Genomic DNA, 20,643 nt, shown 5'->3' on the forward strand with positions numbered 1-20,643 from the left:
AAAACCCGAAATCATCCTTGAGATTGATTGAAGATGAATTGGGGATTCCAAAATCAACTGTGCACAAAATTTTGACTGAGAGTTTGGGCCTTCGTAAATTGAATTCGCGATTTATTCCCCACAAGTGTTGACCGACGACCAAAAAATGTACCTAATTGAACACTGCATGGACCTTATTAAAACTGCTCATAAGGACTCAAACTTCCTGGAAACGATCGTTACTGGTGTGTTACGAAACATGGTGTGTTTTCAGTATGAGCCCGAAACAGAGTGCTGAGTGGAGACCACCAGAAGAGGGGCATCCGAAAAAAAGTCGCTTGGAGAAGTCAAAAGTAAAGACAATGCTGATTTGTTTCTACGATTACAAGGGCATTATCCACAAAGAATTCATTCCGCCTTGCCAGACAGTCAATGGTGAGTTTCATCTCGAAGTTTTGATGCGATTGATAGCGGGAATTCATCGCGTACGGCATGAATATCGTGACGACCGACCGTTCGTCAAAAACACACTGTCACTATAATTCGGCTTCTAATGAAACAAATGTCATTAACAGTTGACACAGCGCTAATGAAAGTTGCTACTTTCGACAACAGAAAGATACAACAGGTAGCGTCACTAGTTTTTTCTATTTTCGAAGAGTTCGGATTCTTTTTGGACAGAGGAAGTTCCCAAAAGTTGATGTCTAAAAGGATTTGAATGTTGTCGGAGTGGATAGATGAGTGAGTTAGTAGTACCATGTTGTAAACACATTAGGTTTGAAATTTGGAAGGAAAGAATAGGATTCTTTCCTTCTAAATTTCGTATTCGGTGCATATTAAGCTTATTCGATTAATATGCATTGAAATAAAAAGAAAAGTATTAAGGGTTCTTCAGATGATAGTAAACAAGAACTTGAAATTTAACGCCCACATTTTGAGAATTTTGAGAAAAACAACAATAATGGATTATGACAGCAATGAAAAAGAGAATACTGATATGTAGGAATGAAGGGGTTATAGTTCCACTGCAGAAGATTTTTTTTTCATCTAGGAGAAATCTTGTGCGGTGATGACAAAATTTTGGAAAAGATCTAGAAATATATATTAAATAGTATCAAATCTTAAATATTGGATATAAAGATCTTTTCATATAAAGCCTTTTCAAAAAATATTTTTTTGTTTCTTCAGTCCTTGGACCACTATTGTTCAATCTATAACATTAGTGATACTGGGAAGAACCTGACAGATGTTCAGTTGTTGACAAGTGATGCAAAGATAGGCAGACTATCGGGTTTATTCTTTCTAATATTTCTAATATATAAAATGTAAACTTATAAAATTTGCCTTCTTAACTATCATTTATTTACTTACACCACTTGTCTTTTTCTCCCTTCATTGCTTCTTACTGTGTATTCCTTTATCTCGAAAGGGCATAGTGAGTATATACTTATAAATAAATAACTCGATCGCCATTTACTCATAAAACAACTAAAGTTACAAAATTCCAGTTAACTGAAAAAGGTGGTCAAAATATTTTCAAGGTTTTTATTTTAAAATGCTAATGAATGTTTTATTTCCTTCAACAGCACTGGATGGCAGCACTCCTTCATGCTGCACTACTACGTTTAATAACTGAATCAGAATCATGGAATGAGACGGTGTATTAATGCGAGTAGCCTGTAGTTGTGAGTGCCTTCGTATTATTCTACAAGTAGACTTTTGTTCCCAGAGACTTTAAATACAAATGCCTTATCTCTCGACAATGAATTGTTAGGCGAAGTCGAAAATCAAGTACACTTATTTCTCACAAATATTCAATTATCCTTTGTACGTTTGCATTCATTTGTAATTCATCTCGCCATCGACAGATGAATGCATCTGCCGTTTGCGAGGTCAGTCGCAGGTCTTGGATGGAAGCGTATATCAGGAATTCTCCAAAGAGGAGTAATGAGCACCAAACAAAAACGATAAGGAATGACTAACTAACAATCGTGGAAGTTGGAATTCACTTAATGGTATGTAAAAAATTACCGCTAAATCAAGTAACCCAGAAAATGGTTGCTTGTCAGACAAATCCGCTGCACTTGTTGTATATGGACAACGTTCAGTGACGAAAAGGATTTCAGCAGCAAGTGGTGATATTCTCTACTGGAATTGTCAACGATGCAGAACTCGGTAGTAATAGAAATGTGGACAGTGACTGAATATTCGAAAGTCACTCTGGCTCTGAAGGTATCTGCGTAGTGCAATCCAGAAGATAATATGTATTTGAGGAACGTTTTCAAGCGATGTGCAACTAAGGGCGAATTAATCGGTCTTATATAGAAGTGGAAGGGACTTTCCTCCAGGAAATTCGGATTTGCCTTCCCGCAGAAGACCGGTTGAGGAACCCATATAATTGAAAAACAACATATACTCTTTTAATGACTTTCGCTGTCTTGATATGATCCTAAATGAAGATAACAGTCAGTCCTAATGGAGAGGAAAAATCGGTTCTTATGCAGAACCATTGCGAAGTTTCCCGATCCGGATATATTTGGTAGACAAACCCTAATGATCGTAAACAAATCTGTGGAGATTTTTACGAGTGGCTGATGTGCATCTGTGAATGCTTACCATGCATTGATGGTGTATTATAAATTTGAACAATCAAAAGTATAACGGAGTTTATATTTAGACCGCTAGATGGACAAATAGTTCGTCATGTACTCTTCATTTTAGTAAGTTACGCAGTGACTTAAAAAAAAAAAACGATTTCACTCGTCACTGTTGCGCTACATTTTGTGGATATACAGTCGTTTTACCTTTTGCTCCTCTTTCTAGAATGAGGCGTACCGATAGGTATATTTATGTCACCAACACGACCTATATAAGACAAACAGATATAGTCTGGAGTCGATTGGACATCCGCGTACTACTGTCAAATGATGTGGAGAGAAAAGAAATGGTTATCATGGGATGTCATATTAGTGGCCTATCTGTGAGAGACATTAAGGACTGCATCACCCATTTTGCCTTTCTTGGCCAAGTTCACCTTAGCCAAGAAAGGCAAAAATGAGGAGTTCTTAGTAGTGAGTAGACACTACGAAGGACGGGGAGGTCTGGAAAATTCTGATAAACACCTAGAATAAAAATGATATTAAAGTAACTGATATAACGACAAGAAAGAACATACTAGTAGCAGAGTTATGAATGTAACTTATGTTTTTATATTCTTATATTCTCTTATGTTCTTTCTTGTGATTATATCAGTTGCTTTAATATAATTTTTGCTATAATTTATGTTTGGCTTTACATACGAGAGGATCTGAAAGTTCTGATAAACACGTAGAACAAAAATGATATTAAAGCAACTCATATAACCACAAGAGCATACGAGGATATAAGAATATAAAAACATAAGCTATCTTCATAACTCTGCTACTAGTATGTTCTTTCTTGTGATTATATCAGTTTGGTAGGCGACATGGAGAACTCCTTAATGTATCATCACATAGAAGTCTGTTCACGTCTGGTTATTGATCCCGCATACAGGTAAATCGCTCCTAGCTAACACACACACACACACACACACACACACACACACGCAATTTACAAATAAAATCTACCATTATTGACGGTAGATGGCGCTCAGATGTAGTTGACGTTGTTAATTGCATAGTAGTTGATTGTGGCTTTGTGTATAGAAGGATGTTTAAGTAATGTAGACGGTAGGTTGTGTGGTGTGGGGGTACCCTTCCGCGATGACTCCTTGAATCTCTTCGGAGGCATCATGTAATAAAAGTAATAATTGGGAACATCAGTAATAACAGTAAATGCGGATCATGCTGCCAGAAAGATGAAACTTCATAACAACTAAACTTCATAACTACAATTTGATCTTAGTCACTAGCCACGTGTTGGCAAGCATCTTGTATTGATTTCATTTGCACATAAAACGTTTGGAATTCTAGAGGCATTATTTGTTTATGAAAATAGCCAGCAAGCGAAAAAGTGATGATTTTGGTGGTGTGAAAAAGAGAAAGACAATTGATTTAGTGGAAAGTAAAAATAATAGAGAAACACGATAATGGAAAAGTTGTTGCTCTGATAGTACATAATACTGTGGTTCATAAAGTACGTAGAGATTAGCGACTTATAGCAACAACTACCTCCGACTATGCCGTCGTAAGTCGAGGACAACCTGTGTGTTTGGTTATTGACATTATAGACATGACGATTCTTAGATTCTACAGTAGAATCAGAATATTGTCTGCATCACTTGTTAAATTGTTGGGAATAATACCTTTCGACTGTGTGAATAATAATAATAATAATAATAATAATAATAATAATAGCAAATTCGTCACAATTGGACTGTAACTTGCCGGTCTGTAGCTAGATGTTTTTAAAGTTGGGTGTAGCAGACCTATTATATTGAAAATAAATGTACTAAAAATAGAAATTATTAATTCCTCCATATTTCTTCTTTGTTACAAGAACATCATAAAAGAAAGAAAGAAAGAGAGAGAGAGAGAGAGAGAGGATCAGTTGACAACGGTCAAAACAGTTACAAAAAAAAAAAAAAAATCAACAGTTCCTCTTGATTACTTTCCCAAACTTCAAATAGATATACAGTACAATCAAAATGGATGATATTTGGACAGTGCTGTAACGTTTCACAAGTGGAAGGGAACAGATGATTGAATTTAAATTTATTTGAGTGAAGAATCTTGGTTTAATTCCAAAGAATTCTGGTGTCAATGACCTAGTAAGTAAAGTCAGAAATCAGATTTCTAATTGCAGCAGAACGACTCGTCTGTCCAAAATAAAGTCGACGTGAACAGGATGACTGGCAGACGTCAACAAGGAGGGAGGTGTAATTTATTCCTGGTTGGCGGTAGAAAAGAAGGTAGCTTCCGAACTAATTTAAAGATGGTGCATAGATACTTGCGAAGAACTCGTGCTGTTTGTCCGATGTACCTTTAAGGTAAGGTATAGAAACTTCTTGCATATCAGATTGCAGGTGGGATGATATCTAAAAATAAACGGAAAATTGAATGCTGCTTGTAGAAAGAAGTGCAGGTTATCGAAATATTCAGAAAGAGAATATCTACTGGATTCGTACCTTCAATAGTCAACTTGATGCGGGAGTACATGGAATATTTCATCCAGAAACTGTCATAATTCCGTTTCTGAGTGGAAACTCAAATGCAAAGATATTATCCGCAGAGCGAAGCTAAATACGTGGTTGTGAAAAAGTCACTGAAGAGTCGACTTTCCAGACAGCTAAAGATGGTGAGACAGGACGGCCCATGTAAGTTATCTCAGTCTGTTTGACGGTGGGTTTCAACGAGTTAACAGTATTCCCAGAGAAATCATCTCCTAAGAAACGAAGAGTTTCATGAAGTGGGGAGGGGGTTTGTTAATTTAATAGTGAAACTATCAAAATAAATCATTATTTCACTTTCCGGAAAACACAGGCATTTAATTTTGTAGTCGAAGGTTCTATTGTTTTTAATATAAGAACTATTGTGACCAGTAAACTTTCGAAGAAGACTAGAAATATATTTAGCAAGATCGTAAGCTGGATAGTTAATGCAGTCAATTATAGGATGTAATGGTTAACCTTTATGAACCATGGGAACAAAATAGATATGTGAAAACACGAGCACGACGAATATGCACTTTTTCAACAGCAGAAGCATCACAAGAATGTACATGGTCCAATCATTTGTTTAGTTTGTTTATTAGCTCTGAGTCCGGTCTTTGCTGATTACACTGTAAGTCGATCTGTTTCAGTAAAATACTGTATTGAGTTTACGATTATACTCTGTAGTATCCATCAGAACAATGGCGTTAACTATTAGCCCTAGTGATGATAATATTAGTGTTGCCGCTTAAAGAACAAAAAGCTTGCAATTCTGAGAATATTTTGGGGAAGATTTGCTTTGAATAGAGTTTGGGAAACTTCAAACTTTTTATTTATTGCTTCATCAGTGTGTAATTCTCCGATGCATTTTTCCACATTTACCATAATATCTAAGTAACGCAACCGTCGAGAGGATAAAGGAAAATGCTTACCCTTGGGGAAAAAAATCACTTCATCATGTGTATGAATGGTCTGCTGTTAAATTTATTGGCTGAATGATGTGATGTCTTCTTTTTAATAATTTAATCTTTCGAATCAATCTAAGTATGCATATTAAATGAGTACCTCTTGGCTGAGTATGACGAAAATTCTAGAGATTAAATCAATTTTCTGTCTATCAACAATCTTCCTTTACTGACAGATACATCCATTCCTCTTTACACTATCCTCCATCAGAGAAGATAGATATTATCAAAACTACTCTATCTATTCTTCTTATTATTTTCTGTTAGAAGAATTAAATAAAATAAAATAGCTTTGGCTACTAATGAATATAACCGAGCCGCTATTCAGAATATTGTCTGAAAAATATCTGTTGATATCATGCGTCAAGTAGGCTACAAGCGGATGTAAAAAAAAAAAAAAATCCCGTACCTTAAAGGATCATCGAAACAAATAACACTTGCTATTTGCAAGTATAATTTATGAACCACGTTCAAGCCAGTTGGGAAATCAAACTATCTTCCATCCTACCATACACTAGAAATAAATTACTGCCTCTCTCTCTCTCTCTCTCTCTTTGCTGGCATATCTAGTTCGTATCCAGTTTGTTATTTTGAACAGAGAACGTCAGGACTATATCCAATTCTTGGAAACTGTCTAGTGGAACTAGACAGGCTCCTGGAACTATGGGTCTACACCCATAATTCTTTTAAATCAAACCAAGATTACGCGCTCGAATAGATTTAAACTGAATCATCTCTTCTGGGATACGAGCAATGAACATGGTGTGTTACTCATGTCTTGTGACTTATGTCTTGACTGTTGTCAACCAGTCTTCTCTTCTTGATGCTACCCTTGTAACAAGTAAGAAATACATGGGAGTTAATAAATTCTATTTTTCTGTACACGTCTTTAATTGTTATTAACAATATATCTCATAAAAGATATATTGTTATCCGCTTTCGACACCACAAGCTGTGTCTTCGAATCTCAGTACGATCATGCATGCTTTGATAATGTTTAAGTGTTAGACGTTTTTCTTCGCTCGGTGTGAGATAACGTTCTTGCTAATTGGAAGCCTGAAGAGGCTTTTGAAAAGGTTCTGTGTTTGGCGTCTAGAGTAGGATAACTGGATTGTTACCTAACTCTTGTTTAGATAATCCAGTTACCCAAGATATTAATAATATACTATATTATTAATATCTTCTGTGGGCGGAATTCTCATTAAAAATTTAATCTAATGATTTTCCAGTTAACCATCTTCTTCTTTTTTATCTAAATATCTCACGTCATATAAATTCTCATGGTATCAATGGTTAACATTATTGCAAATACAAAACTTTAATATACCTAATCTGTCTTTTTGAATTAATGCAGTAGACATTAAAATAAACTTTCGTGTTCCGAACGGTATTCACTAAAAACAAGTGAATGTTTTTGTAACCTTGTACTTGTGCCAAAAGCATCTTTGCTTTAAGAAGTCATGACCTAAATATGGATTTGGTTTTTCATAAGCTTCAAAAAAAAAAAAAAAAAAACCCAACAAAAGTTAGAGTTGTTTTATTATTTCAGAAAACAATATATGTTTTTCCTCTCTCTCTCTCTCTCTGTCCCACTTTCAGTTATCGAGATAAACTATAGAAGGTACAAACTTTCTTTTTTGAATTTTATCTTCAATGATGCAATTGGACAAAAAAATTGAGATCTAATTATTCAAATCAAAGTTACTCCAGACTTCTCCGTCTAAATTCAGTTGGAACAACAGCACAAGTAATAACCATAGCATTTTAGTAACTGGAAATCTATATTTCAGAACCTTGCTAGAATGCAGATATTTCTTGTCTCCTTTAGTACACCTGTGCAACATGTCTCCAATGGTCATTGTAATGTAAAGAAAAAAAAAAGCAAATATTCTGATCTTCTAATATATTTACTTTCGGTAGTGTAAAATTTAATTATAAATTTGCCGGTCTGGTTTATCGAATATTTAGCGTATCCGTTCTCCAACGAACAAGTTGCTCCTTCAAATCTCGCCGTGGGATAGATGTTTGTGATTGCTTTTAGGTGATGATGAATTTTATTGTCCAATGTGAAACCACTATCCCGTTTATTGGAAGCTCGAAGTGACTTAAAAACGTTCCGTGTTAAAGAAAAAAAAATCCTTGGCCAAATCAGATCACGGTACTGAAGTACTACAACTTTTCACGAGTGGTAGTCACATAAAAAAAAAATTGCAAATTCACATCACTTACCTTTCATAAGTCGATGTCCAGTCAGTTTATTCTTTGGTCTGATGCGTTAGGGTGAACGGTTTTAATGACCTTCAATAGTAATGTCAGAGTTTCATCTTTGTTCTTTTGTCTCAGTTTTCCTTTCTGCATGTTAATGATCGTTTACTCTTATAAATCCTGCCTATAGATGGGATAAAGATGATGTACTGCATCTGACAATCTTCTACGTGCACAAACAAGCAAAACCCAAATGTCAAACACAAACTTCATTTGCAATCTAATTACTGGTTTCCAATGGGAAAGGTTGTGCTGGAGTATTTGTATTATACGAAAGCAGATGAGCATAAGAGGTGAATATATGATATCTGTAAATAATGTATGAAGAATTAGGAGATCAAGAGATTTATGGATCTCACAATAACATGGGATCTGATCATAAGAAGGTTGGAGATACAGAGGCACAGGGGACTGAAGAATATGAGATTCTATAGAACAACAGAACACACGTTAGATAAGACAAGGACAAATGTTATGCCAATAAATATGAAGAGATGAATTCCAGATGAAGTGGCATAATTACAAGAGACTGTTTGGTATACAGTACTATTACTTTAACCTCTTATGATGGCATTGTTCTACTAAAGATTCTTTTAAAGGATTGAAGTCAAAATCTCGGCTGAGATGCCTGAGGAACAGGCAGGCAGGTTTCAAGAAAAACAAGGTACCAGAGATCAGATCTCTAGTCTTAGGCAGATCATTTAGAAGTAGACAGTTTAGACTTTTTAACAACGTGATTCATAGAAAACTCAAAAGCTTTTAGTTTTTGTGTTCGGCATGAGAAACTATGGGAAGTAATGAAAGTAACGGGTTTTCCTCAACACATTATCAGGTTAATAACTAATCTGTACAGTGAGCAACAAACCAAGTAAATTTCTTCTCACCAGTTTAGTATTTATTCTGAGAACATAATGCGTGTAACACTGGATAAACTGAAAGCAGGATTTAGGTTAGATTGACAGATGGATCAGCAAATTGAGATATGCTGAAGATAAATTTTGTTTAAATCTCTGATTGTTATCAGAGATTTAACTAAAGTCAAAAAGTACAGATCTATCGCTATGGAAACACAGCTGAGGATTCTGGATGCAATTGTTCAATGGAGACTTGTGGATGTGAAAGTTGGAACCTAAAGATGCTTGAAAAGAAAAGGATAATTGCTTTTTGAGATGTGTCGTTACAGGAGACTAATAAGGATCTCATACAATGAAAAAGCGAGCGTATAGATTGGTTTTAGAAAGGATATGTAGAACTTTAGTACTGTTTAAAGCACTGACAGAAGAAAGTAGAAATACTTTGGACATATAGAAAAAAATGGAAGGAGGACTTACCAAAAGAGTTACAGATGGTAAAGTTCCTGGTAAAAGGAGAAGTGGTTGATTGGCGTGTCCGGAGGGCTGGTTTTTGAAGAGTTAAAACTTCAAGAAAAGCCTGCACCTGTGGCACATCACCCAGGTGCGGTGTGACCATGCTGATGTATAGTGAAGTTATGGAATGAATATGTGTGTGTGTTTTCTCTAAATAGCTGGTAAGTGTTTTAGGAACAAAATCCGGTTTCCAAGAGAGAAGCCAATGGAAAAATTATTTGTTGATTTCAGTCTATTCCCCATCTCTAAAACTCACTCCTCTCTCATTTCTCTCAGAATAACCGCCTCGCTAACTTACAGTATATTACCTCTGATGATGTTCTTAGACAGCAGTGTTTTCCCGTCTTGGAATCATGAAATATACATATACGTATATATCGATATCTGCATATTGAAAATATGCAGATATCAGAAAGAAAAGAAAAAAAAAGGTACCTTCTCTTTTGATTGAAATTCCTCCACAACTGCATTCTACCACAGACAGACTCGTATTTCCGTGGTCGTAATTTAGTTGTTTATCTTTTGAAATTTTAGCAGCAAACGTTTAAAATTAATTTTGGAGATGTTAAAATTAGTAAGATGCTAAATGAGGGTCTCTACCTACTATTAAATATTCTTGAAAATTTCCACAATAAACAGTCCCCATATGGTGTATATACCGAACATAAGCTGGCAACTTGAATATGATTGTTTTCCTGCCACTTCAGTTCTCTAATAAATCACTCTACTTAAAAGACATTTACAAACATCGACGCAACTGTGGGATTAGAACCCACTGCGTATTGTTTGGAAAGCTTTCCAAACAACAGACCTTCGGATATGAATAAATACAATAAACAAATCCTCTTAACGCCTGTTAATTTTCCTCAATCGGACATTATTATTATTATTATTATATTTTTTAATCGGTAAGCCATGTTTCTGCTTCTCACCATTGTCGAGGTTGATTTCGTTCCCATGAACGTAATTGAAATTTCTGCTGAACCAGGATTAAAACCAGTTTCTTAATAATATCATGTTGTTTGCAACTATAATCGAACGTATGTGGCGTCATGAAAATTACTACGAGACTACACTGTCTTTGTTGTCAGATGATGGTATCTAAATTTTTAATAAGACAGGAAATAATCCCCACCGACAGAGGGAAAAAAAAAGATCCATCTATTTGCAATAATTGTTAGACAGCAAATATCGTGGAACCATTCGCTTATTTCATTGGATTTGGAGTCTCGCGATGTTCACTCTGACCCCAAGTACACCTAGAAAATAATACATACGAATTCTCACAAGTATTACGTGACACCTCCAAGGAGTCGAAGGACTCATCGTTAGAGGACACATCACTCTACTAAACACAACTCACCGCCTCTCCTATTTAATCTTCCAACTACGCAACGCCATATACCCCTCCCCCACCAACAGTGTTTATAGTTTGTAAATTGTGTATGATCTCCTCGCCGATTAGTTTTGTATGAGGCATGAAAAGTCCTGCTACTTACTCATGAGATCGGCTAATTCACCTATAATTAAAAAAAGCTCACATGAAGATTCCTCTTTCCACGACGAGAAGTCGAACTCAGTCCTTTTCCAGTTGAAGGACACAATGTCCGTTATTCTTCTAATTTTGCCATGAAGGCGCTTAATCCCTTCTTTATACAGTATTTCTTTCTTTATTAATTACCTAAGATTTCTGTTTTATCGAGAAAATTGAATAAATAAAAAAAAAGTAAAAGAAATAAAAAAAACCGACTAAAACAATAGCTCCATTTATTATGAAAAATACTTTCGAAGCTGACAATTCTCAAATAAATTATTACTTATGATATCACTTATTATTTATTATTTATTTTTATTATAATTATATTATTATTATTATTATAGTTATTATTACTTACCCTGGTCTGGAGCTTCTTTTTTCTGTCCGGTAATAAGTGTATCTTTACGTAAGGATCAGAACTTCCAGTAAGATCTTTGACAGGAAGATCTTCTGCTTGCACTACCTACAAAGAGAGAGGAAGAAAATAAATATAAATATATATACTGTATATATAACAATCATGGCGTCCAAACAAACAACCATGCGGTCCACCTTAATACGATTTAGGATCTTCTTTCGCTTCGATTACTGCAGCGATTCCACTGGGCATACTTTCCACAAGTGTAGCATAGCAATCAATGGTAATTTTGGAACATTCTTCCTGTAGCCATTTAATGAGATCCTGGACTTGTGGGCTGGGCGTCCCTTGACCTCATCTGACGCTCCACTTCATCCCACAAATATTCAAGAAAGTTGAGATCAGGGCTCTGTGGACCAGCCAAATTTGGTGATGTTCACGTCCACAAACCACGCAGTTACAGCAGCAGCCTTATGATATGGTGTATTGTCTTGCTGAAAGAGACAATGGCCAGTTTCGTAGAAGCGTCACAAAGTAGAAAACGGTGAATTGTCCAGAATGTTACGATACTTCTCGAACTTCAATGTTCGTGTCACCACAAACAGAGGTTCGACACCAAACCAGGAAAAACAGGATCATACTATCATATCACCTCCGAATTTCATAGTTCAGGTTACGCACTCTGGTAAGAGGCGTTCACCGGGCATCCCCCCCCTCCCCAACACACACGTCCATCTGCTTGGTACAGGATATAGCGTGATTCATCGCTCCATAACACAGCATTCCAAGCTTCCATGTCACACTGTACTGCTCTTTGCACCACTGAAGACGACGCTGCATGTTGTTTTGGGTAATGTGGGGCTTGAATACTGCGGTTGTGAGCCTCCGTTCTGAATGTGTTTTTGTGTGCAGATTTGTGTTCGATTAAATGCCCTGAACTCCGCATTCAACGTATCTGCCGGCTACATGGCATCCTATCACAACGCCTCTTTCAAACTTCGTCAGTTCCCTTCTCGCAGCCACTTTTCCCGGCGGCTCTGACTTGGGAGCATCATATTACTCCCATTTATACCGTCTACAAACAAGTGACTCGTTACGTGGCATGATGCACCTAGCCCATGAGGGTGTCCGTTGATTTCTTTCCAAGCAGTATATATATACGTGGGTGGGCTGAAAAGTTCTCGGCCTCGACCATAAATGGCAACACTATCGGCAAGATATATATATATTTTTTTCTAAGTTGGTACATCTGTCGTAAGCATCCATGGGAAATTGCAGTCATTCTACCAAGTATTCGTGAAAAAAATTGTTGGAGCATCTACCCTATTCCCCAGATTTAACTCCCTCTGTCTTCTATCTCTTCCCAAAACTAAACCTCTTTCTCGCTGGTCAGCGTTTTTCTTCGAATCAAGAAGTGATTGCAACTGTAGAGGGGTATTTTGCAGATCTTACTGAGAACCACTACAGGCACAGGATAATGCTGCTGGAGTATCGCTGGAATAAATGCATTAGTCTTAAAGAAGATTATGTTTAAAAATAAAAATAATTTTGAAATTATAAATTCGTTTATTCATATATATATATATATATATATATATATAATCGTAGTTCACCATAGCATCGAAAGATATTTTCAGATTTGTCCCATAAAACTGGATGAATGAAGTTTTCCTCATTAGCGTCACTAGAATTCAGGACATAGTTCGACAGGACACTAGCTCTGGTTCTGCCGTATGTGATATCTCTTTTATGTTCCTCTAGACGCAGTTCGATAGATTTTTCCGTTTGGCCGAAATAAGGTTTATTGCAGTTGCACCAAATTCGATAAACGCCGGGATATTTAAGGTTGTTATATTTTTGTTTTGGCCTACTGAGCAAGGAACAGAGTTTCAGAATAGGAGTGAAAGAAGTGCAGATGTTATATTTTTTTAGAACTTTGGCGAAACGGAACTGATATATGGAACTGAATTATCCCGGTTTATCGAAATTGGTGCAACTGCAATAAGCCTTTGTGTTGAAAAATTGGGCCATTCCCAGGTCAACAACAATCAGTGATACTATACTGAGATCAAAGTACAGGGAGTCAACTGCAAGTGCTACCTGCGATGGACGACTCACCACACTCACCGAACCTGACCGTAATGTGTTTTGAAGATAATACATAAAAACTGCCATTCGTCGCCCTACACGTTGAATGCTCAGTTTTTCGGGCATCGACTGGAACACAGGCTGCGCAAAAACATTCAGAAAACCGAGGCTCACAACAAGGGGCTTTCTCGTAGGACCGGAATGTGCAAGCTCTACATTACCGAACATGGAGCCGTCTTCAGTAGTACAAAGAGCATGCAAAGTAGAACATAGAACTTGGAAAGTTGTGATAAGGAGCGACTAATCACGCTACACCTAGCAGATGGACAAGTGTGGAAATATACAGAAAAATAAAATATACAGAACGGTAGTAAGACCTACAATTTATATGGAATGGAGACACTGCTTATGAAGAAATCCAGTGAAAGTAAGATTAGTGCTACAGAAATGAGTGAGGATGCAATGAAATGACTGCAATTACAAAGAAAATACAAGAAGCGCGATTAAGATGGTATGGACATGCTATGAGGCGAAATGAAAAATATGATGGACGAAGTATCATGATGATGTAAATACAAGGAGGAAGAAGAGAAAGACCAAAGAAGAGGCGGAAAGATAATGTGGAGGTAGATCCGAAGGAGAAAACCTGGACAAAGATACAGTCCGCAATAGAAACCAGTGGAGAAAACTCATCAGAAACAGCAACCACATATAGAAATGGGAGCAGCTGAAGAAGAAGAAGAAGAAAAATTACATAATCTAGAAACCCTGCTCTGGAGCCCACACGGAAAGTTTTTCAAGTGACCATAAAACGGGACACTAGTTTCACACGACATGACGAAATTCATCTCCAAATTAAGGAAAATCACAAACAATAAGGAGAAAACCTGGACAAAGATACAGTCCGCAATAGAAACCAGTGGAGAAAACTCATCAGAAACAGCAACCACATATAGAAATGGGAGCAGCTGAAGAAGAAGAAGAAGAAAAATTACATAATCTAGAAACCCTGCTCTGGAGCCCACACGGAAAGTTTTTCAAGTGACCATAAAACGGGACACTAGTTTCACACGACATGACGAAATTCATCTCCAAATTAAGGAAAATCACAAACAATAAGGAGAAAACCTGGACAAAGATACAGTCCGCAATAGAAACCAGTGGAGAAAACTCATCAGAAACAGCAACCACATATAGAAATGGGAGCAGCTGAAGAAGAAGAAGAAGAAAAATTACATAATCTAGAAACCCTGCTCTGGAGACCACACGGAAAGTTTTTCAAGTGACCATAAAACGGGACACTAGTTTCACACGACATGACGAAATTCATCTCCAAATTAAGGAAAATCACAAACAATTCTGCCAATGGATTTGGAATTGACTTCGGATTGCTATATCCATGGATATTCGAAATCCTCATCCTACTGGTTGAACAGGAACTGCATTAACTTCACTACCTACCAGGTGGTTTGATTCCTCATTCTATATTTTCACAAAACACAATTACTCTTCCACTTTGTATAGGGACGAATGCTAAGATTAAACTTGCTAGCATAGTATGTTTGGCTAATATTCTTACGATACTAATACAAAGGGAACACACGGGTATTCACTTGTTGAAGTGGCTTTTAGAAGAGGAACCTTGCAATTTCACTAGTGATATAATTTTAAAATATCTTTTCTATCATGTGGACAATTTTAAATCAGTTATTTTCATAATATACCTGATGCCCTGTTGAATGGCGTTTGCATTCATAGTGTTAGGCCGTACGAAGAAATATTTTCTTCGGACGGCCTAGCACTATGATTAGAAGAATATTTTCTAGCACTTTCTTCAAGTTGTTCTCCGAGTTATTCGATCTCAAGCATGAGAAAGGAGTTTTTTCTACTGGAAACTCGCATTTTTCATTTCATAAACTCAAGGAAACTGACCGTAGAACTCTGATTATTTCAGATAATGATATAATGGGTTAAGTTTAAGGATCACGAGATGGCGGCAATTGTTTTCGATACTCTCTTCACTAGATGCCGTTTAAAATTAGTGATAAACTTGGGTTAGATCTGATTGGCTAACAGTGGAGTTTGAATGCCACTCAGGCTTCAAAAATTAGATAAGGCTTAAACTGCACTGCCTACTTCCTATGGGAATAAAAGGCATTACCATGCTTATAGATTTTTATTTATTTTATGTTATATTTTCACATTTATTATATATATATATATATATATATATATATATATATATACTTTATATATGTATTCATGAGCATTGACTCGGTTACTTTGATACATTTAGAAAGATATTTAATGACAAAAAAACTGAGAATTAATTAAAAGCTTTAATGATAAAAAACACAACTAGTTTCTGCTTTTTACAGCCTTCATCAGGTATTTTTTAGGAAGAGGAAACAATAATAAAAACTGAAGATTCTAAAAAACTGAGAAGCACAGATAAATTGCAGTACATAATTGAAATAAAAAAACGTCGTATTAACATTCAAGTTGTTCTATTTTACGTGCCATTGTTTGTTGTATGCGTGGTAGCAGACTCTCGAGAACGCCAGTACTGAATAACAGCAGCATGGCTATCAGGGATGTTATAGCTTAAATTGTTGTTTAAATGTTCAGGATTAAGGACGATCTCCCTGGATTCCACTATCTTTCTTTCAAATTCATCATGGCAGCGGAAAATATTTTCAGATCTATCCTAGGAAAGTGAGTGACCTTGAAAACCATCATGAGGATTGTTAGAGAAGTGAATATGGTTGGATAAGGCACTGGCATGTGATCCTTTATAGGAGATGTCTCTTTTATGTTCCTCCATACGAAGTTCAACAGGTTTATTAGTTTGACCGTAATAAGAAACATTACAGTCACACCATAGTTTATATACGCCAGGATATTTTCAGATTGTGATTTTTAGGCTTAGGATTGCTTATAAGAGATCGGATTTTTGGAAGTGTAGTGAATAACCTCCTGATGTTGTACTTCTTAAGGACTTCAGCCAATTTTTGGGAGACAGAACTGATGTATGGGATTGAGATGCTACCTTTAAAATTGGTGGTTTCTGTACTGCATTGCCTAGGAGGATCCATAAGAAATATCTTAATGTTTTTTTTATAATATCCATTTTGTTCAAAGACATGTGAGAGGTGATTAATTTCTTTTTGAAGTTCATCTGGATCGTTTAAAAGAGAGCGTGCTCTGTGTCCCAGGTGGAAATAGTTCCGAGATTTTATGGTGGAAAATGATGAGAAAGATTGTGAAGATATTTATTAGTATGCGTTGGTTTTCTGTACATAGAGATTCTAAATTTTCCAGAGCAGTGTGCGTGTTTTATATCCAGAAATGGTAGGGAGTTTTCATGTTCTAGTTCGGCTGTGAATTTTATATTTGGATGTTGGTTATTGAGATGATGAAGAAAATCCATGATAGAGATTCTGCCGTGACTCCATATAATAAAAATGTCATCTACATAACGCTTCCAAACTTTTGGTTTAAACGAAAAGGACGATATAGCTCTTGTTTCGAAGTCCTCAAGGTAAATATTCTCCAGAATAGCGGATAAAGGATTCCCCATCGCCAAGCCCTGGTTCTGTTTATAGATGGTGTCTTGATATCGGAAGTAGCCAGATTGAACGCAATGCTTTAATAAAGCAAACTTTTTTTGGATAATTTATCTTTTAGTAAAATTAATACTTCTTCAGTTGAACATTTGTAAATAATGAAATAATATCTAAACTGGCTATAATATCATTCTCATTGATGGATATTGAGATGATGAAGTGATATATCTTTTGAAATGATATATCTTTTATATGTAATAAAATGTCTTTGGTGTTGTTGATGAACGATGAAGACTTATTAGAGAAAGACTTGAAGTATTTTGCAAGATGTTTTGATAGCTTGTAAGTTGGAGAGTCAATACCTTCCACAATTGGGCGAAGAGGAATGTTTTCTTTATGTATCTTCGGGACTCCATAAAGACGTGGTATAAGTGGATGTAGGGAGCGTAGAGAAAGACGTACATTGTGAGGAAGTTCACTTGTATTTTGTAGTAAATTGTTAGTACGGTTTTGTAGTTCACGTGTTGGATCTTTCTGTAATATTGAATATGTGTCATTTTCAAGTAGTTGAAGCATCTTATTATGGTATTCTTCAGAATCTCTAACAATCCTCATGATGATTTTCAAGGTCACTCAATTTCTTGGGATAGATCTGAAAACATTTTCCGCTCCCATGATGAATTTGAAAGAAAGATAGTGGAATCCAGGGAATCGTCTTTAATCCTGAACATTTAAACAACAATTTAAGCTACAAGCTCCCTGATAGCTATACTGCTGTTATTCAGTACTGGCGTTCTCGAGAGTCTGCTACCACGCAAACAACAAACAATGACACGTAAAATAGAACAACTTGAATGTTAATACGTTTTTTTTATTTCAATTATGTACTGCAATTTATCTGTGCTTCTCAGTTTTTTAGAATTTTCAGTTTTTATTATTGTTTCCTCTTCCTAAAAAATACCTGATGAAGGCTGTAAAAACCGAAACTAGTTGTGCTTTTTATCATTAAAGTTTTTAATTAATTCTCGGTTTTTTAGTCATTAAATATCTTTCTAAATATATATATATATATACCCTGTATCTGTATATATATATATATATATATATATATAGGGTGGTTCAAAATTCTACGTACAAACTTTGAGGGGAGGTTGAGAACATTAAAAACAACCATTCACTTAGAGAGCTGTTCGCCAGCGCTCCAAGTGAGCAATTGGGGCTACCTTATTCCAGCTTTCGACGTCGCACGAAGAACATGCGTCGTTTTACGAACGCAGAGATGGCAGACATGCACCTCGTTTACCATATTATGTATCCAACTACAATTGAACCGTTCAGTTACGACTAATACATTTTTTTACGCTACTTACTGCCTTGTGTTATTTCGGTGTCTTTGTGTCCCTGTTAGTACCTTCCGGTGGCGTTTCCGGTCATGCTTTCCTATGTGAATATGGTTGATTTTGATGTTCTCTACCTCCCCTCAAAGTTTATGCGTGGAATTTTGAATCACCCTACCTATGGCATGGGCAAGCGAACTGTTTTTTTTTTTCATCTCGTAATCTCTAGAAAATCGACCATATAACCCACACAATATAGTGTGTTAGTGTGTTAGGATTCACGAAAGTTGTCCGCCATACTCTCTCATCAGGAGATGCGCACACAGAGAGACAAAATACAGTAAACAAACTAAAATGCTTGGAATGGAGGGATTCTCTAATTATCCAATTTTAGCAAGACTTGTCAGTCGAACTGCAGTAACATTCAGACCAACTGTAATAAATGCATTTTGCTTAAAACATTCGAAAATCCACAAGATGCAAAAACAATGAAAACATTTTTATTTCACGTTCTCTATTGGTTCTCTATGACAATTTTGCAAGTGAAAAACTGTCAACTTATATTAATAACTTACTTATACTAACAACTTATATTAATTAACATCAATAGCATGAATGTGCTAAGGGTTAGGTAATCCAGTGGTAGATGCCAAACATAGCACCTTTTGCACTTCAGGTGTGCAGCCACCATCAGGATTATTAACTAGTGGTGGTTTCACACCAAGCAATGAAAATCATCCAGCACATAAAATGTTTTCTATATATATCACATATCACACACGAACATCACAGATCAGAAATTTAAAAGGAGATGAGAACTACAAGAATTTGCATTACGTTAAGCCTACATTGTTTTTCAGTTAGTTCAGGACCACTTCTTATTTTACTGATTTCTTTTCTTATTTATTGTAGCGTATTGTTCATCTTTTGTTATGAACCAGTTCTTATTCTTTGGAAGTTGTGTATTTTTAGAAACTAACTTTCGCTCGCAGTATCATGGCGATTTTTTTTAACACCGAAGCCTCAACGGAGTTTAGTTAAAACTGGTTCCTTTGTATAGCAAGATTACATATGCTTATGGCTTCGCGTAAAAAGAAGATTTAGAAAGATATTTTACGCTATCATTGAAACAAGATGACCAAAACGAGGTGCACGAAAAACAGCTGTTACGCTCTTGCAACCATCATTGTATACATAACGAAAAGTCATGACGAATAGAATGAAATCGACAGCAAAAAAAAGTACAAACTTAATTAAACAACAACAATAGCTGGCGCTGACTCCCTCACGCAACATTTTGCTTTTGGACGACGTTCACTAAGAATATAGCGATGCTACCTGACCATTTGCCTTAAAAGATCAGCGAAAAGAGTTCAATGTGCTAAGTTGATTGTTGATTTCATTACTGGCTCTTATCTTTTACTGAATAGTAAGTATTTTGGTAAAAAAAATAATAATCGATTCATCATTTAATAAGTATGGAAAGATCTGAAAGAATCGCTCAGGTTTTATTCTTCGTAACGTCTTCCTGCTGAATTACTGACAACAGCAGCAGCAACAACAACAACAATAATAAATATTCTAACGCCCTTCCATTTCTTCAAAGATAAAAGGTGGCTTTCTTTTAGTTTTGTTTTGGGGAAAAAAATCGCTTTCAAACCAGTCACCACCTTTGACCTTTGCCCACGGCGCAATAGAAAAGGATCCTCCTAATCCTAAGTAGTATTTGTATGCATCGCGCGTTTGTGTGTGTGTGTGCGTGCGTGCGTGCGTGCGCAGTCCAGTTTGATAAGATGCGGAATTAAAACTTTTACCTGCTGTCTATTCCAAAGATTCGACTAACTCTGGATTCGGCTATACAAAAGCCTAGAAATATTTCTTATGCTTTGTACTACTAGAAATAGTAGTCACAGACCACAAGAATCGAATCCACACACTCCTTTTTCTGCACATTTAGTGTCATGGAACTACACTGTCGTTAGGTCTAGAAGATCATGCACTCAATAATAATAATAATATCTATATTTTCCATCATTTGTTCGTTAACACT

The 20,643-nt window shown here is 36.1% G+C and overlaps 1 protein-coding gene across 1 annotated transcript in view; it reads right to left on the reverse strand.

Moving 5' to 3' along the window:
* The window catches only part of LOC150109147 (synaptotagmin-10-like), a 113,645-nt gene that overhangs the window by 29,317 nt on the left and 63,685 nt on the right, over positions 1 to 20,643 (reverse strand). The window contains exon 4 of the mRNA XM_090401696.1: positions 11,603 to 11,707. Within this exon, the coding sequence (XP_090257822.1) occupies positions 11,603 to 11,707 (105 nt within the window). The remainder of the gene's footprint in view (positions 1 to 11,602; positions 11,708 to 20,643) is intronic.

Source organism: Typopeltis vanoorti, chromosome 2 (assembly GCF_054136105.1).
Source record: "Typopeltis vanoorti isolate ZY-2024b chromosome 2, IOZ_Tvanoo_1.0, whole genome shotgun sequence".
NCBI classification, from domain to species: Eukaryota; Metazoa; Arthropoda; class Arachnida; order Uropygi; family Thelyphonidae; genus Typopeltis; species Typopeltis vanoorti.